Source organism: Physeter macrocephalus, chromosome 5 (genome assembly GCF_002837175.3).
Source record: "Physeter macrocephalus isolate SW-GA chromosome 5, ASM283717v5, whole genome shotgun sequence".
NCBI classification, from domain to species: domain Eukaryota; kingdom Metazoa; phylum Chordata; class Mammalia; order Artiodactyla; family Physeteridae; genus Physeter; species Physeter macrocephalus.
Window position 1 is genome coordinate 39103895 of NC_041218.1, and position 22297 is coordinate 39126191.

The window sequence follows — 22297 nt, forward strand, 5'->3', positions numbered from 1 at the left end:
ATGATATTTTTTAATACATGTGGACACTCGTAACTTTAGATTTCTTTAAAATAAAAATAGAAATTATTTCTAGATATAATTATATATGCAACTTTTGAGAGCAAAAGCTACTTTTTTCTTGGTAAAAAGATCTTAACTCTTTAGCTTATTCTGTTTTTCTACATTTATGAAACATTGACCAGATACCTCCTTTTTGGCAGGCACTGTTGTAGCTACTGCAAAGTCAACAATAAATAAGATGAACTATCTGCTCACCAAGTTCTGAGTTACTGAAGGAGAAAATAGCAGAGGATGGTGCACAGTAGAGTTGACTTGTTGTAGTAGTAGTATGTGTACTACTCTATGGATGCACAAAGGAAGAGGCTTAGTTCTATCCGTCCAACGGAAGTAACCTGAATGTTGTGTGTTCTTTTATGATGCTTATAAAAAATCAACTGAAGTAGTGGGGAAACACATGGGTAAGAAAATGTAAAATCCAGTACCTTTCAGGTGAATTTTTACAATCCTAAAGCTTAAGAACAAAGTGTGGCTTCTTCCCCGTACCTCATTATGTGTATTATAAAGACTACAGAGTCTGAAGAAGAGAAACATTTGGATGCTTAAGATCAAAAATTGTTCAAGATAGGAGGTTGCTATGGCTACATTAAAGCCCAGTTTTTCCTTTTCTTCCATAGCAAATTGCTAGCTAAGTTCATTTGTATAAAGTACTTAAATTCTATTCTCCCATTATATGACTTTATATTCCTTTGTTGTAAGACTCAGTCTTTCTTCAATTCTAATTGAAGGTTCCATATCCCAAAGGTATTGTTACATTATTCTAAATGCATCCCTATAAAAGGCTATTCTTTTTTCTTTGAGAAATATTTATTTTCCAGTTTTTCAGAATTAACTGTTTAAATATCTATGTCAACTTTCAGGGAGTGGATAATGGTGACTAGAGTAGTTTAATGGATACTATCTTAAAATATTTATCTGTTAATAAAAAATTGACATAGGGGAAGAAAATTTGCTTTGCATTATGAAATATGGATCAGGTTTACTAGGCGATTGTGTGATTGTAGACAGGACATCTTACTTTCCTGTGCCTCAAGTTATTGATCATTAAAATTTAGAAATTGGTTATATGATCATTAAGGTTTCTTCATATTTTAAACTGACACTACTCTGAACATGAAACATATTTTAAAAGATGTCCAAAAAATAGCTGTGGGTAAGCTGACTTATTCAGTTTTAACCTTTGTATTTAATTGATCACTAATTTATGTTTAGTGCTGTAATCCTATGTCATAGACACATTAGGATCACTGAATTTTAGTCATTATGGGGCTTTTAAATGCTATCAGATTAATTACCTGCCATTATTCCTATTTCATTTTATGTTTACATCTAGCTAGTGGTAAATGAGGAAGAGAGTTACTTTAGTCATCATATTGAGGCACACTACACTGGGTAAGTAAATTGCCTGGATTAGGTCCCTTGATGGAATAACTGAGGCAAAAATGAGTTGCCAGTAATTATTAATATTGACATATGAACAATATATTCAATATATTTTTGCTAATTTGAAAGATATGGATTTTTAATAATATCAAGTTCCAGCCACCTGAGTAAATTTAGTATCATATAAAATTAGCATATTTTTGATGTCATAAAATTTTTTAGCTGGAAATGGGCATACAGATCTGTTGATTCTCAACCTCATCTCAGTTGTGAAAACCTTTGTTCAAATAAAGTCTCACCTAGATTCAGAATAAGTCAAACATAAGAAGGAAGATCTATTCTGGTTAGCATGGGACGTGGGATGGTGGAGGAGAGTGTGGTTTCTGGAAAGATTTAGATGGTACCCAGCTTAGCCTTTCTGCCCATAGCATCTAATCCTGAAGAGGCTCCAAAGACCTCAGTTTTCTGAACCATCCATTTATTCCCATCATCTCTTAGAAATGAGGTAAAGGAGGCCCTCAGAGTGAAATGACTCATACAAAGTGGTTCATTCTAAAACGGTGTTGAAAATTTGGAGAGACTTTAGGCATTCTTTCTAACACAAATTCCCCCACTGTCATCTCAGTCTATAGACCTGCCACAGTGAGGTCTCTTTCCCTTGACCTTGACTGAATCCTAATTGGTCTTTCTCCTTTCAAGTGAAAAATCCCTAAGTGTGTTATGATACCACTCAGCCTCCCTGGTAAGTATTTGCCGAGTAAGGGATGGGGCAAGGAAGAAGGAAGTGCTCTGGAGGAGGGTGGGTATGGTAAGAGCAGTTAGTAACAATACATCAATGGCAAGCATGTCCCATGTTCCACTGGTCTCATGCCTCATGTAAATTCTCACAGGTACTCCTCACATCATCTCTTTTTGTAGACGCTAATATCGTCCTTAATTTTCACATGAGGCCAAAGAGGTTAAATGACTTGCCAGTTTACACCCCCTCAGATTCAAATCCCTTTATTTTGCCCCTGAACCACTGTTAAATTAATTAAACAAGGAGGCCATTAACTGATAGGACTCTAATTCTATGGTGACCTATGTAAGCAAACCAAAATCTAAGCCTGTAAATGCCTCAAGGTTACAAAATCAAAATGCTAAGGACAAGCAGGCAAATAGCTTACTAGGCTTTAAGCTATAGCCGATCAATAACTCCCTTCTTTTGCTTCCACATTTCTCTCTCAAAGCCTCTCTCTGAGCTCCTGCCAATGGAGCCTCCTAACCACTTCCAGTTTGGCTCTACCCTATTCGAATAGATTTTTGCTCAAACTCTTAAAATCTTAATATTCCTCAGTTTATCTTTCACTACCACTAAGCTCTACTTCCTCTCAAATGTTTATTAACATAGTACCACTCATCTTAGTAACTATTCAGAACTGTATTTCCTATAACTGGATGAGTACACTGGCTTTTGTTGTTTGTTTCTCCTTCTCTGATAGAAAAGTTTTACTCAGATGAAATTTAGAAGGCAGTTGAGTGTTGCAGAAGGGGAACTAGAATAAGAAAACCTTTTTTCTAGGCCTAGTTTTGCTGTGTGATTCAGATAAATCATATTGCTCTCTGAGTCTTAGTTTCCCACAAAATGTGGGGTTTGGACAAAATTTTCACTATTGTTTCCAAATTGATTGTTAATGTTCTGGGAAATCCCATAAAGATTTTTTATAGAGTTACCATTATAAAGAAATCTCTTTTTTAGAGCAAAATTATTTTTGTTATTGTACAGAATTTATGCACTAAAATGTATGTTATTACCCATACATTTAGTGGATGCTATTTTTGAGGATGATTTCCTTAGATTCTGATATTTTGAGAATCTCAAATCAGATATTTTGAGATTCTCAAACTGGATAACATGCTCTTTTGTCATTATGATAGGAATAGCTATAGCTAAAAAGAAAAAAAAAAAAGAGAGGAGACTTGATATTATTTTGTGTCCTTGTCATATTCCGGACATTCTATTTGAACAGAGAATATTAGTGCAGATCTTAAACAAGTCATGTACTATTTTCATCCCTCATGAAACTAGGCTCAGCTGACTCCCTTAGATTAAAATGTAGGCCTTGCAATGAATTTCTTTTAGAGAAACCAGGAGTAACTTAAGCAGCACAATTCTTTTTTTCTCCCGATTCTTAAAATATGCTTTGGGCAGATTGTGAGGTAGTCTTTAGATTTTTTATCTTTTTTCTTCTGCTGTTTTCAAAATTTGGGGCTTGTGCTATGTGGGGAGATCCATAGGGATAAAATAAAAAAGGATCAAGATAGTTTTCTTTAAAAACTAATGCTAAACATGGCACCCCAAAACAGCAGATTTGTGGCAGCTAGTTATAGCATAGCCACGATCAGGAAGGATAATTCGCAGTGCAGAAATTCCTCATTTATAATATTCTTTTAGAGAGTGGGGAATGCCATCTGAGTCTCAGGAATGTTTCATATTGGTGTAGTGATTTCTGTATACTTAAAAAGAACAGGTTGTCATAATTCAAAAAGACACATGCACCCCAATGTTCATTGCAGCACTGTTTACAATAGCCAGGTCATGGAAGCAACCTAAATGCCCATCGACAGACGACTGGATAAACTAGAAAAATGGTACAGAGGAACCGGTTTGCAGGGCAGAAATAGAGACACAGATATAAAGAACAAGCGTATGGACACCAAGGGGGGAAAGCGGCGGGGGGGTGGGGTTGGGGTGGGATGAATTGGGCGATTGGGATTGACATGTATACACTGATATGTATAAAATGGATGACTGATAAGAACCTGCTGTATAAAAAAATAAATAAAATTCTGAAATTCAAAAAATAAGGTTGTTGTGATACTGTCATTTCTTATCATGAAAAAAATTCTGATTTGTATTTATTTTTAATTACAGTTTTTGTTCAACTGAGTACTTCATTAATAGCATTATTTGTGAAGTTGATTTTTGTATGTAATTAGCCAAACAAATGATATTTCTAAGCCGGAACTTGTTCTGTTTATTTATGCTTGTATTTCTTCTGTGAGAATCATTCCATGTATTGGGGAGCTCTAATTTACAACATAGCATAACAGTACTTCATTCAATATTGTGTGAGAGCCAATGGAATTTGACTGATTTGCTTTTTAACTTCCTTTTTATCATTCTCTTGTTATTTAGCATTTGTATAGTCCCAGGTGTAGGTGTCTGTGGGGAAAAGCACTCATTTATGCATTAACCTTAACATTCACTCATCTTAGATTGAAGTATAATTATCTTATTTTCCAAATTAGAAAACAGAATAATGGAAAATTTGCTTCAGGTTATAATTAAACTGTAGATCTCTACTTGGGTGATTAATAGTAATTTAGCAGCAGGGTATTGTGAAAGCATGCAGACCCCCAAATTAGGAGAAGACCTCATGACCTTTAGTGACTTGATTTCTAAAATGAGAGGTCCCTCCATGCTCTATAATTAAATAATTTTTGTAATAATCTTAAATAAGTTAAAAACTGTTTAAATATATTTCCTGAGCAAATATAATATATTACTGACAGATAGTGACAGAATTTACATGGATATTTCATGATATTTTCAGATTTTCATGATGTTTATTCACGTTTTACACGTGTGTCAAACTGTGGCATATAGATAGGGTGGGAATTTTACTAGGGGCAGGAGTAATCTATAAAAGGATTCTTAGGACCTGTACAATTCATAGGAAATTTGGAGATTTTTTTTTTTACTCGTATGTCAGGAACAATTTATATATGTGTAAAAAATAATTATTCTCTTTGCAAAATGTTCATGTACATTCACATGTGTAAGATCCATTAGTTCAGAAAATTCCCAGTGTGATTGACTAAACTTATGTACTGAGGTTTCCCATTTTGTTCCAACTTTTATTCCTATCAGTAGAGTTTTGGGTAATTGACTTAGGCATCGATTTGTATTTGAAAACTTTCACATGGATAAAGAGGGCAAGTCTGCCAAAATAAACTTTCCTTTTTCCCTTGATACTTTTGTTTTCTGAAAGCTTGTTCTTATTGTCCAGTTCCAGTTTATTTGGGTAGTGTAGTGGGATGATTTGTAAATGATGTCATCCTGCTGTCTTAAGAGGCATTTCCAGCTGCATTTAGAGACAGTCTCTCTAGCACATTCCCCTGATTGTGTGACAGGAGAAATACTTGTATGGTACCTTGCAATATGATGGTTTGGAAATGCGTGTCTCAATGTAGACCTACTTTCAATTACCCTCCATTTCTGATGAAAGTATTTGGGGTAATTTTCCAGACAATTCAAACAATTTTTAAATATTTTTCTTCTTCCTTATAAGGCAGCCAAATACCCTAACCTGTCTTTGAAGTCTCCATTCTTTGAGTCATCTGAAGACTGTCCATCTCCCTGGTGTAGTTAAAAGAAATATAGAGAGATTCCGGCCTGAGTTGACCAGGTCCACGTATGCTGCCCAGTGCTTTCTGATCACAAGCACTGCTCTCCCTGGCATCTTATACATGGGAGGACATGATAGGCATATATACCACCCCCACCAAAAAAAAAAGAAAAGAAAAAAAGTGTGTTCTATATTGATTGTCACAAGTACAAGTAAATGCTTTCATCCTGATCTCAGGAGGGTTGGTTTTTGAAGCAGAGACATGCCATAAAACGATGACAGGAAAAAGATTTTCATCATGTTTGTGTTCTTTCATTAGCTCAGTTTGGCAGAACAGAAAGTCTTTGTTTTGTAAAGAAGATAAGGATGCCTCTGAACAAGAGTCCAATGATGTACTGTAGATAGAGAGTGAAGAATATTTTAGTTGCAATATTATTACAGAAAACTGAAAGTTACATTTTAGAAAGGAATGTTCCTCTGACAGGAACTCAGAGTGCAGGGTCTCTGGGTAGTTCAGCTTCTGTTCTGCATATAATAAAAAAATTGGTTTTCATTGCTATTAAACAAAACAGCATGAATACCAGAGTTTTATATTTTTACTAAGAATTGTGAAAATAAAACACATTTTGAAAGGAATTGAAATAAAATGAGCTCCTATGGTCAAATAATGTCTTTAAATGCAGTGAACAAGGGGATGAATCATAGCATCACATTTCAGGTGTGCCGTGGGTCAGCACTTGTCTGCCAATGAGTTCAGTGATGGATGATGCTTTTTTGTTACTGTAACTGAGGGAGCTGATAATACAGATAGGGTCTGTATTATTAGTTCCTTATAATGAGCGTGGAATTGCTTGTATATTTTCATTTGAAAAGCGTGTTGGATTTCCCTCATGCTCTGTGATTTCCCCCTTATATTCTTGTCAAACTGCTTAAGACAAGTGCTATCTCTGAGTCCAGGGGCTACAAGAAAAATTTTAAAATAGAACAATAATAAAAACTCATTTGAAAGCTTGAGAAAACCTTTCCAAATTACGGTTTTGAGTTTCAAAAGTAATCATCTAAACAAGGTATAGGGGGAGTTTTCATGCCTGTGTGCATGTTTGTGCATCTCTCAGTAAGAAGAAGCTCGCTACTGGACACGTCGTGTGCTCTTTAACACTTGTGTTGACAAATGATCATTGTGAGATAATCTGGTGGTACTCGGAGGAAGTCTGAAGGGGCAGACAGAGTTGGTTCTTGATGCACCCTAAGTCAGTGAAGCTTTATTATTTATCTCGTGTGGAAGTGAAAGGTACTATATGCAACTTAAAGCTTTGAGTTTCCGTCTTCCTGTCACTTAACTTATAGCCATTTAACTTTCCAGTAGCCTCCCAATTGCTCTTTACTTGGAGTTAATTTTGTGGGACTACCTTAAGTAAACAACTTGCGAAATTTCGCTGCCTAAAACCTCCTTGAATTCGTTTAATATTATTTTTGACAGAGGGGACACAATTTGATTCATATTCTACCCGCTCATAATGGGCTTTTTGATGAGTTCTACTTTAATAAGTTTCCAGTAATATTCAACCACTATACCATTTAAGGATTAGGCTACATTTTGGTAATGAACATTTGGGGGATATGAGATACCCCAAAACGGTGACATAAATAAAGCAGCATGTATTGCCTTTAAGTGTTGAGTAGAAACGATCGAAGTTTAAGGAGGAAGTAAAAAAGACAAAATGGCCATTTCTCTGAAAGGGAAAGTAGTACAATTTGTGATGCCTACAAATTTTAATTTTGTGTTAATAGGCAGTATAGGCCCTTGCTAACATTACTTCTTTTACAGCAGCTACCTCATGAGGAGCTTGGGCAATATGCCAACTTAAGCTTTTTTTTTTTTTTGAGGTTCCACTTTGGCTAGAGGACCAGTCATGGAAAGGATTCTAAATCTTAAGTGGGAGAAAGGATTCTTTCAAAACAAGGTTGTAAATTTGCATCCACTTTACACTTAAAAGCCTGGTATTCACCTAATATATGGATTAGGTGAAAAACTAGGTGACAAATCACCTGTTTGGAAGAATTTCTTAGTGATAAACTCTCTACAGAAAATTTAGGAATACATTTAAAACTATCATTTTAAGCTAAGAGAAGCAAATCGTTTTACATTATGTTATAACAGCTTCACAGGGTCAGATTTAATATGATTTTAGTTTTGATTACTGAATTTGAGTTAGGAGAAAAAAACTTTCCCTTCACACAGTTGCATGATTCAAAACCTAGAATCCTTTAAATTTGATCTGGGACATTCACCAAAATTTACTATTCCCGTGTGCCCAAACAAAATTATTTTGCGAAGTAAAGTTGATTTACCATTAATTTGTATGGAAGGAATATTTCACATTGTTCAGCCAAGAATTATTCAACATTAATTTCATATTATGAAGAAACTTTCTTTGAAGCTTAAGAATTTTTGTATTTAATACTTATATTTTTCATATCATATTTACATTTTAGATGTCTTCTTCAAAGATAGCCATGTAGTAAAGTTTAGATTAAACCACTAGGGAGTTGGAGTTTAAGATCTAAATTTCAAGTGGACTAATTTTTTTTTCCTGGTGTTTTAAATTTGTAATACATGACCCTGGTTAGTAAGATATATCTTTGTCATTACTCCTGGTGTTGTGTAGGTTTTCTTGGAAGGTATAGTTTTGTTTCAGTGAGTGAAAGCTATCCTCAGTGTATGAGAAGAATAATTAAACTGTGTCAGAATGATGAAAGATATGGAGTTGAAAATTCTAGTTTTGTGATTTTCTTTAATGACTGATCCCCAGCAATTATACGGAGAAACATAGATTAAAGAATATAATTTTCTCTAATGTAGACTTAATTCCAATATCCATGGACAGATAAGGTCTTTGATGCTTTACTTTCATATTTTACTGTTGTTCTGATCCTAACATTTCTTAAAGGTCTTTGTCATTTCCATGAATTTTTTGCTATCATATAACAATAGCAACAAATAACGAAACAATGAAAGTAATAGCAGTCATAATATGCTACACTGCAAAAAATAAAGCTAAATTCACTTTTCATATATATCCCAGAATAATCCTGTCAGCTTGTGTTGTTATACCTGCTTAACAGTGATGAATTGAGGCTCAGAAAAATTTAACGAGTTGGTCAAAGTCTAAGGGCTGGTAAGTGATGGCTCCTGAGCTTGATCCCAGATTCCCGATTCCATTATCGGTCACCTTTCTGTTAGGCTGTACTGCATAAACCTTTGTGTTATAGATGCATAGGTGCTTGATTAGCCCCTTTATTAGTTGTTAATAAAGTACTTCCAGGTCTACACCAATGTCTTATTTACTTCATCAGCATACACAAGGCTGAATATTCCTTTTTTTGTATGATAAAATTAGATGATAGTTCTTTTTAAAACTTATGAAGGAAAAGTTAATGGTTCATCACATAGTTGGCAATGAACATGTTACATTGTACTGAAATTATTTTAGGCATTTAGGACATTTGTTCTTTAATTTGGCTTTTAATTTTCCTATTTGGTGATGTTTATAGACCACCTTACCAAAAGTACTGCTTCGAGTCCCTGTTTTGTTTTCCTTATATAGCATTCAGGACCACTAGAACCTATTTATTTATTTACGTTTTGTTTATTGCCTGTTTCCCACCACCTCCAACTAGAAAGTTAGCTTCATTAAAGAGTTCCTGTTTTGTTCATGGCTATGTCTCCAGTGTCTAGCTAGAATAGTGCCTGGCTAGTTAAGAAAGTATTGAATGAATGAATGAATATCAGTTGACTTTAATTGTAAATTCCCGAAATAGCATTATAAGAAATATTTAATGTGTAAGACACTCATTTGTGACCTCGGTTTTGCTGATGAATGCTGAGTTCCCGACAATAGCTTCTATGAGTGGAATATTGAATAACATAAACATGGCAAACTGAGAAATAAATATGTATGTGTTTATAATTTGAGTGACTAAGGAAACTATAGCAAAAGCCACTTATAAATAGTAGCATGTATAAAAGTATAGTTAAATACAGATTGCTTAAATCTAATCATGAGAATACCTCTAATCCAATCTTCACCCTCATAATAGTATCTTGAATAAATATGTCTGGAGAGAACTAATGAAGATAATGTTTTGTGAAAATGAGATAGGTTTCTTTCATTTGATTTTTATAGATTATGTCTGTAGTAGTAGTATAGTGTAATGAGGGTGTAAGGGATATGGATTAATTTCTTAAATTTTGTGGCATTTCTACTTGGAGAATGGAGAAAACCATGTAAATTTGGTCATAGTATGTTCTTAATATCTGGACTTGTCACAGACTTAAAAAAAATTTAAATGCTATAACAACAATAAAAAATGATAATAATAAACATTAAGGTAATTGAATGTAAGTGTTGAGAAAAGTTCTCTAGAAAACTGGTTTGGAGTGGCTGTCAGGCCTTGCTCATGGCCAGCTGATAGTGATCAAATGGGAAGTGGTCATTACATCAACAATCTGTGAAGTTTGCATCTTTAGGGAAGCCTAGATTGGAGTAAAGAATCTGTGCTGGAAAATGATACTTACAGAAAATAGTGTGTTTCCCTAAATACTTTGGGGCATAAAAACACCCTTGTTGTAAAGAAATTCATATATACCCTGTTAAGGAAAAAAAGTTGATGCAAACCAAAACAATATCTGCTGTTAGTCAAGATGTGCAAAGAGTGTTGGTACCAAGTTTTGGCAGAAGTACTTAGAATCCATGCAGCACATGTAGAAATGAGTAAAATTTACTTAAATGTCAGCTCTGTATACCAGATTCTGTAATATTATCAGCAGAATTGGAAGTACTCTACAGTACAACTCAGAGCTTTGAAATGGACAGCGAGTGTTACAAATAAATCTTTGCGAGTTCGTTATTATCCAACAAAATTATTGCTCACTATATCTGAAATAACAAATCTATGGCTTTGACATTTAATCAGAGCATGAACACATTTATTGAATCTCATATTTGAGATTATTACTCCAGAAGCGCCCCAATTAAAGCATGTGGATTTAAAAAATTCCTTTCAGACAAAGTAAAATGCACAATGCCTGTTATACATGCAGATTCTTTTTATTCTTTGCTTCATGTTCAGTTGCCTTTTCTTTAACATGCTTATTTTGAGTTTTTAATGAACAGAAATGGCTTTAATATAAGTATAAAAGAACAAACCAAGAATTTTTTTGTGTGTAACAATGGACCTAGAAGGTTGAAGCTGCCCATATTCCCCTGTGACTGTTCAGTTGAATGTAAACTATTTATAATGGAATGTGAAAGGAAGTTTCTATCTGCTAAGGCTGGTATTATAACATAAGATGATTTTACATGCCTACATAATTTGAATTTTTAGGCTTTAAATAAAGACTCTCCTTAGTCTGAGTCCAAGAAGAAAGGAAGGAAGAGAAGGAGAGAAGGAAAAAAGAGAGAGAGAAGAGGGAAGGGAAAGTGGGAAGGAATCTGGGTCTGTACCACTCTTTCACTTTCTAGTGAGAAACTCTAAGTATTGTCTATTCATGAGCTTCTGCAAATCACATTGCAGCTTAACTGTCTCTTCTCTGATTTAATAGAAACTTTGATTGTTTTTGCATTTTAATGTAGTAAGAAGTAGATTGAATAAATGCATAACATATTAGAAATGCTATTAAGCAAATGATTCTATGTGGTACTGTTGAATGAATGTTTTCCTTTTCTCTTATGAACAAAACACAGATTTCTCCAATTATTTTTAAAAGGATTGTTCTCTATTGTTGCCAAAGGAAAAGTGAGAAAAGAATCTCTATGTTCACTCCATTTAATCTTTCGTGTGATTAACTGGAGCAACAGAAGACTAATATATACAGTCAGGAATTTTTGCCTCCAAGATCTGTAAGGAACACTTTTATCTGAATCTTGGATACATAGTGTTTTCACACACTGAGACTTTAGTTCCTGTTATCTTGTTATTTATATTATAAATCCCTAGTATCTTTTAGCTGCCATACCTCACCAATCCTTACCCTCTTTGAGTCCCTGCCTCAAAATAGTCAGCCCTTAACTCAAGCCTTGGGTGGTGAGAAACCCTAGAGAGGGTTTTCATATGGCAGAGGTGGTGGTGGAAGAGGACATATCTGCTTTGTTTTATTTCTTTGCTTTTTAAGTAGGCCATTTTTCTAAAAGAGCGTTCTCAGAATCAGTGAACTTCCAGAAAGAAGAGACTTGTGTTGTTTCAAGGGCTGGTAATTGAGCTCTTTGAAGAAAAGTTGACCTTCCCAGTCAGAACAGCATCAGGAGAGTTTAAAAATGTATCAAACTTGCCACTGAATAAGGACAACAATAACTCGAGTTTTTATTTTCAAGGCCTTAAAGGATCTACTAATTTGTGTCCATTCTTTTAGGTCCCATTGGAGAAGTAAGTAGGTAAAGGATGAGTATTCTTCTTCCCATTTTATTCAGAGTAGAGATGTTTATTTGCTTTCTCCACTGTGCACAGATGTTGGTAACGTGATGTGTTCTAGGGTCCTGCACAGTCTCCTTGTGAACAGACTCTGATGTGCATTATTGTGAGGTTAAGAATATGCTTCCCAGAAAATTAATGATCTCCTATTTGCACCTTGCTTTTGGTTTTGGTCCAGAAAAATAAGACTGCTCTTGCTGATGCTTTAAGCATTGAGCTCTCAGTGTATTCCTAGGAGTATCATGCACAGATTTGACACATCAACGGAGTTAAATTGGTTAAAAGAGCTGTCGATGATAAAAGTGGGGAGGCTATAAAAGACAATGGCCCAATCACATTCATGTGACTCAGGCAATCTGTATCCATCTCTTTTATATTTCTATGGATTTTTTCTTTCCCATTTGCATAAATTGGTAGTATACATAATTTTTAAAATGCAAATGACAGAAAGCAAGCCGAGTTTTAAAACTATGAAAAAATAGTTTCTGTCATGAGATTTGTTCTCTTGGGGCAGGAGGAACAATAAAAATACATGCTGTATTTGTGTCTTAGAAGGTACTTTGAGGGTTGTTGTTATTGTTGTTTTCCTCTCAGCAAGCTAAATAGCAGTTGCCACAGCAACCCATTTTTGTGATTTGCAGAATAAGGGAGCAAACCAAATGTAAATTGTCAGTCAATAAATTTCTGTTATCATAGAAAATGGTAACATATGCAGTCTTATTTGGTCAATTTATAAACTTTTGTGGTGTTTTGTTCTCATCTGTTCCTTTCCACATGCTGTCAGGAATTAGTATTCTGTTCTTTGGCTGCATAATTTCTGAGTTTCATACATGATGTCAACTGGACTAACTAGATGTCAGAATCACAGAAGGTTTTGTTGCAAAATGAAGGTTATTTGACATCAATTTGGTCATTTTTTTCAGCATATTGACACATGGATTCCTTGGTTTATCTCATGGAAAAGAATCAAATTAATTTTTAAAGGGCACCTTAAAAGGTATTTTGATTATTTTATTTGGAAATACATAGTTTCAGTCTACAGAGATGAGTGCACTTTTGTCTCCATGATTCCTTTGCTGTGGAAATTGAACTTACTCTCTACTGGGAACTTTTGGAAGTCTCTGGCCATGCTTTTGTTCTCCGTGTCCTGGGAAGTGGACCCACATTTTGGGCCCAACTCACTTCTAACAGCTATTGTACTTGCACCTTCTCTTCCTTCCTTTTATCTTTTCTCTTCTCTTGTGTATAAGACTCTCCCCTTCCCTCTGCTTGCCTTTACTTTCTTCCCCATTATTCCAGAAGTCATGATCCTCTCCTCCCGAAGAGATTTTGCCCCTGCTTCCAATGGAATGAGAGCCTGGATGTGTGTTTATTTTTAAATTTGATGAGTAGTGCAGCTTACAGCTGATTAGGATACACTGATATCTCTTCCCCTGCTGCCCATTGGCAAGTCCTCCACCTTTTCTATTCCTAATAACAACCCTCCTTTCCCCTACATTTAAGAATCTTTCTTTAGCATTTGTTCCAAAAAGCCAAAGCCTGAAAAGACTAGGTAGGGGAGTTCATGATGAGACATTTCTAGTATTTAGAACTATTTTCAGCTACTGTTGACAATCATACTGAGTAGTTTCATGTATAATATCCCCTCCTTCCTTTTAAAACTGCTATCAGCAGCAATCAAAGTGATGGTGTTTGTTGCTACACTGACAGCATAAGGATACATGAAATATATAAACTTGGAGCTTTAGCAACAGATGTGAAAACATTTCTAGAACAAAAGATGGCATTTGGTAAATCTAAAGCAGATGACAGAAGAAATTGTTTCACTCTCTAGAATAATATTGAATTGAGGCTTATAGAACTATATGTTTATGGGAAAGAGGGAGTGGGAGAAAGACAATTGTATGACTACTGTCTCTTCTCTACCTGGGGTTTCATCATTTCCCCTCTACAAAACTAGCTCAAGCTGTGAAAAATGGAGGTGTGTATGTGCATGCATGAAGGGAAGGAAAGATGGAACTCTTCAACAGCAGGAGACATTTCTCCAGCAAATTTGGTTTTCAGACGGTTGCCTGAATATAGGCCCAAACCCAGAGATGAGTGGCATTATGCTTGGGAAGTAAAAGTGAAATTGTAGCCTTTCCACCAAACCTGTATTACAGACATATCACTTTTTACTGTTCCCACTTTGCCCCACATTTAACCCCAATACTTCTTAAGTAGCCAATGCAAATACTTTGTTGTATTCTCTTGCTCTCCAGTACTCTCAGCGGTTTTCCTTAGAGGCAGCCTAGTAATTAAGGGATCAGACACAGAGTCTAGTTCTTCTTCCTCCTCTGTCACTGATTATTCATCTATTAAATGGTGGGTGATAATAGTACTTACCTCAGAGGGATGGCATGAAAATTAAATAATGCATTAAAAGCTCTTAGTATTAAAAAAAAAGAGCTCTTAATGTTAACTGAACAGGAAACAAAGTAATTACTAAATATTAATCACTATCAAATTAATAATAGTCATAATAATGGCCAAATTTATTAGAATTTGTTGTAACTTAGTTTGGAGGTGGGGATGTGAGAACAGAAGTGGGAGAGCAAAACAGAGCTACTTGAATGGCATTTGACTGATTTGCATAAAAGGTTGTAGAATTTTACTTGCCTTGTAGATTTTTTCTTTTTATGCTTATTTCTGTGAGAATAACTCTTAAAATGCACCACAGTATTTGTCATCTCAGTTCTATGGCATGTCTTAGGAGATGCAAAATTATTGGAAATCAGGTACAGGTAAGTGTGGCTAGACTTATTTGAAATATTTATACACTGGTGAGAACTATTAACAGTTGACAGGTGTTAAGAAAAATCCAGTATTTGTGTGTGTGCAAGTGTATACGTGTATGCCTACATGCTTGTATTAAGTTGGCCTTGAAATATATAGAGCTATAGCAGTACAATGGTTAACTATATAAATCTACAAAAGTGATAGCATAACTTTTTTGAGATGATGGGATGGGACAGTTGTCATTTCTTGAGATATGGTTACATTTGGGGGGAAATAAATCTTAAAGAGATAGTTAAAATGTTATTTAAACGTCTTTCATTAGTACTTGCAAGAAGGATTTTTCAAATGAGAGAAAATAAAACTATCTCTGAAGTCATTTTGATAAATGGAAACTTTACACTCTAAAAGAAGATCATGTTATCATCAGCAATTTAAATGTTTTAATTTAGCAACTCAGAACTTCTAGTGCTCATTATTCTATGTTATGCATTCTTTTGGGAGGAAACTTATGACAGGGTTTTTATAAAAAGTTAAAAAAATAAGTTTGAAATGAGATTTATAATTTCAAAAATTCTAATTATTTTGTATGTTATAAGGCTTCTTAGGTTCCCAGCAAAGAGGATTAGGGCAGAATGATCTCAGAGGCTTTTAAATTTGGCATGGAATATCCAAGAGGCGTAGAAACTTCCAATAGAATAGCACAAAGAACTGTATCATTCTATTTCTATTTTGGATAATTATGAAACTTGCTTTTTGTATGGTTGCCATGTTTTAATTTGTGAGCTTTCCATTTAATAATTTCTCTCTCTCTCTCTCTCTCTCTCTCTCTCTCTCTCTCTCATGTGACTGATTTAAAAATGAAACAAAACAACTCTTCAGCTAAAACCACTTTAGGGCACAAATTCAAAACCCAGGTCTCAAGTAATTAACATGCTTGATGCAGAGCAGCACCACACATTAATGTCAGTAAAATGTCAATCGAAAGAGGCATCTTGAAGAGTGACTGGATGATAGAGGGTTGGGCTTCTGCCAGACTCCAGCAGCTAACGCTTGTACGAATATGGGCCCTTCACAGGGAAGGCACTGCTGAATTTCTCTACAAGGTTGAGTTTGGGAACTTTTGGTCATAATGGTGCTTAAGAAAAGGAATGATTTGATAGGAGCATGTGGTCCAATCTTTTTGAAGCTCTGCCATCACAGTCAATATGCTGTGCAATAACTGCTGGGCAAGGATTGAATCACCTGGTTTCTGGTTCCAATTATGTATTTAAGTAGTGAGGTCACTTTGAGCAAGTGACTTAATATCTGTAAAATCTCTCTCAGTTTCACGATTCTGTTATACCGGGTCTGACTTGTATTATTCAGTGGCATTTGAAGGCAAATCGGTAGGCAGTGTAGAATTCATTCATTAATGATGCCAGTGGTGGTTTCTGGGTAACCGTCAGTTGAGTTCCATGTAGAATGTGATAATAGCATTTGAAAACAGGAGTTCATGAACATGTGGGAAAAGGGTTTTGTCCACTTCTGGTAGATACTCCTCCTAAGGATACCTGATCTACCACCGTATAGACATCGTCTGAGAGCCAAGAATGACTATAGGTGGTGGTCCTCTTTAGAATAGGGACTATTCTTACCATAGTCTCACAGGTATATTAACTAAGAACATCCACTTAAATATCTCAGTCATATCCCTAACAGTCAAACCCCTATCTCATTTAGCCCTACCCTATTCCCGGTCTTCTCTTGGGAAAAATACAACACAGTATTCCTACTGTATGCATATTCTGTATAAAGCAAGTAATTGTTCATCGCTAATAAGCAATTTTTCTAAACCTAAAACAAAAATGGCAGACAATGGACAATGAAAAAAGACTTGAATCTTTAACCACTAGTTCTGAAACTTTGAAAAATAATTAGGTGTCACTCTCATAGATTGAGATTCTGTGTTAAAAATAAGCGCTGTGAATTAGATGTAGATCATCATACTTACAGGTTAATAAACTTTGTTTAATGTTGAAAATGAATCAAAATGTGCAAACATATATATATATATCGATATATTACATCTAGACAATGTGTTTCGCAATACTTTTGGAATATGATGCCTTGGAAAATCTTGATAGAATGGCACCTGTGAAGATGAGAAAATTTAGATAGATAGATAGATATGGTTCTATTTGTTGTATTATATAGCAGCAAAAAGATGTTTTACATCATTTCTTATCAATACCTCAAGGTTCTTTTCATTGATTTTGGATGTATCCATGGTCATTGATTAAATAACCATGATGGGGCATGTCTAAATGAATGACTAAAAGATAAATTATTTTAGAATATCTTTCCTTTCAAAGATTCATAGAAGTCTCTATCAAGTAAAGTACAGAGTAGCACATTGATTTATAATTAAACATAGTTATCTCAAAAGGAAAACCTCATGCTTAAATGAAATTAAGAACTGAATATACTATGATTTTCAGTGTTGTGTGGGAAGGATGGGGTCAGGATGTGGTGGTTGAGGAAGAGTTACTATTCTAGATATGAAAAAATTCTTTGTGGAGCAGATTTGAGCTTATAAGTGCTTGTCATCTTTCCTAGGTGTACACAATATAGAAAAATATAAAGAAGTTTCAAATATTTCCTAAATCTGGTGAGCTACATTCAGCAGGGAAGGATAGGGTTAAAATATTGTTCTACATGTTCAATTTGCAAGGTATTTATGGCCTGGAAAACGTTCCTCATTTTATTCTTGATATCCATTCCCTAAGAAATGGTAAATATTTTAGATAGTCACAAGTCCTTTTGGAATTCAACTATGATCATTTTTTTATTACACTTCTGAAATTACACAGATTAATGGCAATGTTCAAGTAGAAAATCCACAAATAATACTTTTCTTTTAGATTAGTTGTATTATATTAAGTGTTCATTATATTATTCATGAAATACTAATCAGGTTGCCCCATGTGGTAAAACCGAAGTTTGATTAATTATTATATAAGCTTTCTGAACTTTGCTGAGAAACTTACAACTCTAGAAAGAGGCTGTTGTTGGATGCTTCTGTATGAAAAGTAAAATGCTTCCCAAAGGAGAAATATATTATGCTTATTCTAATATATATATATATGACATGGGAGGCAAATGGCATGATTTTAATAGCATGGGCTTTGGAGTCAGACTTTCAGGGTTCAAATCAGGACCCTGATACAATGGGAAGTTGTAATGCTTCCCCATCCTGAGCCTCTGCTCCCTCACAGAGCTGTGACGTCCGGTGAGATGAGGCGTGTAAAAAGCTTAACCAGGGTCCAGGTTGTGGTACATGTTGAATAACTGTTGTCCAGCATCCCCCTTTTCTCCTCCTCCTCCTCACTATTGTGTATGAATGTAAGAAATAGCAGGAATAAAACAATCAAAAAGTTTAATTTAAAATTCTAAAAGTCTTTCTTTATTTTGTACCTGCTTTGAGTTAGGTTATTCATGATGCACAGATATTTTAACCTTTTATCACCTTCAGCTTGAATTCAGTTGCCTAATTATAATGGTTAAAAAAAAACTTCATTCTGATAAGAAAAGACATCTGAGCATGAGCTCTCTAAACCCTATTCCTTATCATTGGAAGAATCCTCAGTAACATTTTGGCCTTAATTTCACATTCAGCTTTTTCTATGTAGGACAGTCAGATTGAAGGACTCCCCTGATAGCTCTCTGAGGAGGTCACTCAGCGAGAAATGCTGAAGTTTTGCAAGCAGCTGGGATAGAACAGTTCTGCTGAAGTTATAGGTTTGGCTCAGCATGCTCCTTTTGAAAAACGGATTATGGCTTTCATCAGTTATCTTTACAGAGCTGGAAGCTTATTGATAATGAGGAGGATTGATGCATTTCATTGACAATTGATAATCATACTAGCAGTGAAATAGTATTCAGATTGTTTTCACCTTCCTTGTTTAAAGGAGATTGCATGAGGAAAGGAAGGATCCACAGATTGGAGTTGGTCCCAGGAAGGATTGTTATAAATAATGAAAATTGAGACCTGTGGGCTAAGTTTTGCATTTCTCCTTTGTGTCAGTTATTGCGCCGAGCAACCTCGGTTAAAGAAACATGTTGAATTCTACTTGACGGAAAAATGGTGAAGGAAGAAGTCTGTAAGCCTACAAGCCACCAGTCAAAGGTTGGCCTGTGAACTGCAGAAGTCATTTTAGTTAATCAAATGGATAGTGATACTCAAGTACAACTGAGTAAATCATCACTTTTTTCTCAGAAACCAAAAAAAGAAGAAAGTATGAATGAATCCTGCCAAGAGATAATATCCTAGTATGAAAGAACGCATGCTATGAAATGCTAAGTGGGTTGATTGTATTTGGATAGAGAATCTGACTCCTGGAAGGCAGTATAGACTAGTTATATTTAGGTAATACCAACAGGGAAGCAGTGTTGCCTGGTGTACAAAGGCATGATATTTAGAGCCAAACTGACCTGGTTCCTTTATTCAGTTCTGCCTTTAATTAGGTGAGGCAAGTTGCTTTTCTTCACTAAGCCTTATTTCTCTCATTTGTAAAATGGGATTAATAATAATTACTATTAAAATAATTAATAATAAAAAACTTGCTTCATATGATTATTATGAGGGTTAAATGAGAAAATTCACATGAAGTGTTCAGCAGTGTTGGGCACGGAAAATGCCTGTGTGTAGTAAATGAGATCTGCTAATTCTGTGATCATTCCCTTAGCCAATAAGGGATTGTCCAAGAGACATAATGCGATTTGAACTCATAAGGTCTCTGCTAACAGTATTTTATGTCATAAAACATGTAATTCTTCATTTCTTTGATTATTTTGTCCAACAGCAGCAGAGTGTGACACAGTTTATAGTGTAAATGAAAAATGAGACTTTGATATTTACATGGAATTTGCTTGCTTGTTAAAAGTAAAGTAACTGATTAAGGAAATGGTACTTTGGCAAATGCCTCATTGATTTTAAAAAGTTAGCTGAACATCACCTTATGACACTCTTTGAGCCACTTTAGTGTTTGTGTAAAAAATGCGTGGGTGATAGACTACAGTAAGAGGAACAAATATAAATTGTATGTTTGGTAAGTGAATCAGTTCAGCTATTCACACAAAGAACTGACTTGTTGGATGAATACAATCTAAGCTCTATCTTATAATGGCATTTTACATGTTTTTCATTCCAGAATTATTAGGAAAAGAGCTTCCAAGTTTTCTAAATGCTTAGAATATATTTCTTTTTCATATATGATTGTAGCGTTGTTTTTCTCATTCCATTCTACTGCACTTTCTCTTCAGTGATACAGCATTGCAACTTACACTCAGGCCGATTTTCACCCACTCCATTGTTTTACTCTTACTGCCTTAAACATGTGCAGTGTAAGGCCATTAACCCCTTGGTCTTTGTAGAAATCAAAATACGATCTGTCTAGATGTATATTGAAATTACCTCCTGCTACTATTGAAATTTCAGAAAAGTCCATTGTGGTCCCATATACTCTGTAGAATATATTCAGTATTTGGTGTTTCTGAGTGACTGATTTTTTGATGACAATAGAATTAAACATGGAGCCCAGAGACATTGTTAGCAAACAATGATAAGACCAGTATGTCTTGGGAATATGAATATAGCGGTGAGAAAACTATTCTAATGACATAAAGGCCAATATGAATTGTACCTCTGAAAATACATGTCTGCTGTTAGCATTTTTTTGAGTTTTTAGTTTTTCGTAACAGAAGTAAATTTCTGACAATGTAATTTAAATGCCCTGACCTTTCAGTGTTATGAGACTGTAAGATATTATGGAGCAAATTTTTACTAGTGGAATGAATCTACTAGAATATTTGCCTTTGTTCCTTCATAGTCATTTTATTAATTTAATTTCCTAATTTTAGATAGCACTTGTAATAAAGCACATTCAGTCCTCTCTATCACAATGCAAATGAGGCCTCTTTAAGTATTTTCTGTAATCAAAATATTCAGTATTACTCATGTCATTGGCAAGTGTTGTAATTCCTGAGACTTGCTGAAGGCCATTGCTTAGCCATGGGCCGTTAGCAGGCTCAGTTCCAGGGGCATACATTGTCCCCTTCCTGGAGTCACTGCTTTGTACAAGTCAGGAAACACTGCCTCCTTTCTCACTCCTTAGGGAATTAAATCCCAGGGGTTTCAGGCCTCTGGAAATAGAAAATATTGCTTGTTGATGCTAAGCCTTTCAGTGGGTCACTGGGGAGTCCATGGGCCTTTTCAATGCAGACATGGAAAAAAGTGGTGATGTTTACACCCCTTCTTAAACAGAGTAGCTGATTATCTGTAGAATGCTTCACCTTCTGCAAGTAAAGCTTCACATGATAACCTTTAGAAGATGTGTTTCAGGGATTTTCATTTATTCCAAGGATGACATTACTTTTGGATGATACAATCTCCCTTAGAAAGGGCCCTCAGAATAATCTGAATAAATTTACTGGCATTTTGAGGTCTTTGTGTGCCATTTTCTCTCCAAGATTAACTAGAAAGGAGATGCCAAAGAAGCTGCTTTTCTAGTAAACTTTATCCATTGGTGATGCTTCAAATGACTTTGAGGACTTTGCTCTTAATTTTCCAACAACCTGGAACATGCCTGAATAATTTACTCAACCCATTTTATCCAATTTTTGAGACCTTTGCCAAGTATCTGTTTATCAGAGTGCTAATGCTGTCAGACAAACATATGGATGAGTCGGTAGAAGACATGAATCTTTTTATCCAAGAATAAATGTTGGTTGTGTGTTTTTTTTTTTTTAATTTAACTTGGGCATATTATTAGCTGTGATGTAAATTAAGAAGTACAGATTTTTAATTGCAGAAATCTATGCACATATAGTGTGGTATGGTACAAAGGGCATAAAACTTGAAAGGGTTAGGCTAGAGTGGGATTTCAGGGAAAAGGGAACGAATATTTACTAATGGGCTCACAAAGTGCCAGGTACTATGATCGTTGCTGTACCATCTTTGAAGTGAGGCTACCCAACTCCTCCACATGTTAGCTCCCTGACTGTCACAAGTCTCTAACCTCACAGAACTTAATTCTCCAATCTTAAAAGAGAGGTGATCATCATTACTCCCTCAGCAGGTTGTTGGGAGAAGCAAATGTCATTTACTCTGTACACAGTAGAGCTCTTAAACAAATAGTCACTGTGTTATTTTTTTTGTATCCTCCTTTACTTCCCCAAAG

General features: G+C 35.1%; 2 protein-coding genes across 10 annotated transcripts in view; one reads left to right on the forward strand and one right to left on the reverse strand.

Moving 5' to 3' along the window:
* IMMP2L (inner mitochondrial membrane peptidase subunit 2) overlaps positions 1-22297 on the forward strand; it is a 904212-nt gene that overhangs the window by 444066 nt on the left and 437849 nt on the right. Inside the window, exon 6 of one of the 9 annotated variants that reach the window (XM_055084911.1) lies at positions 201-718. The exons of the other annotated variants lie outside the window; for them this stretch is intronic. Coding sequence (XP_054940886.1) covers positions 201-237 — 37 coding nt within the window. The 3' untranslated portion in view covers positions 238-718. Of the gene's footprint in view, positions 1-200; positions 719-22297 lie in introns of those variants that run through there. 9 annotated transcript variants of the gene reach the window in all.
* Positions 1-22297, reverse strand: part of LRRN3 (leucine rich repeat neuronal 3) — a 38371-nt gene that overhangs the window by 10111 nt on the left and 5963 nt on the right. The gene's annotated exons all lie outside the window — the stretch shown is intronic.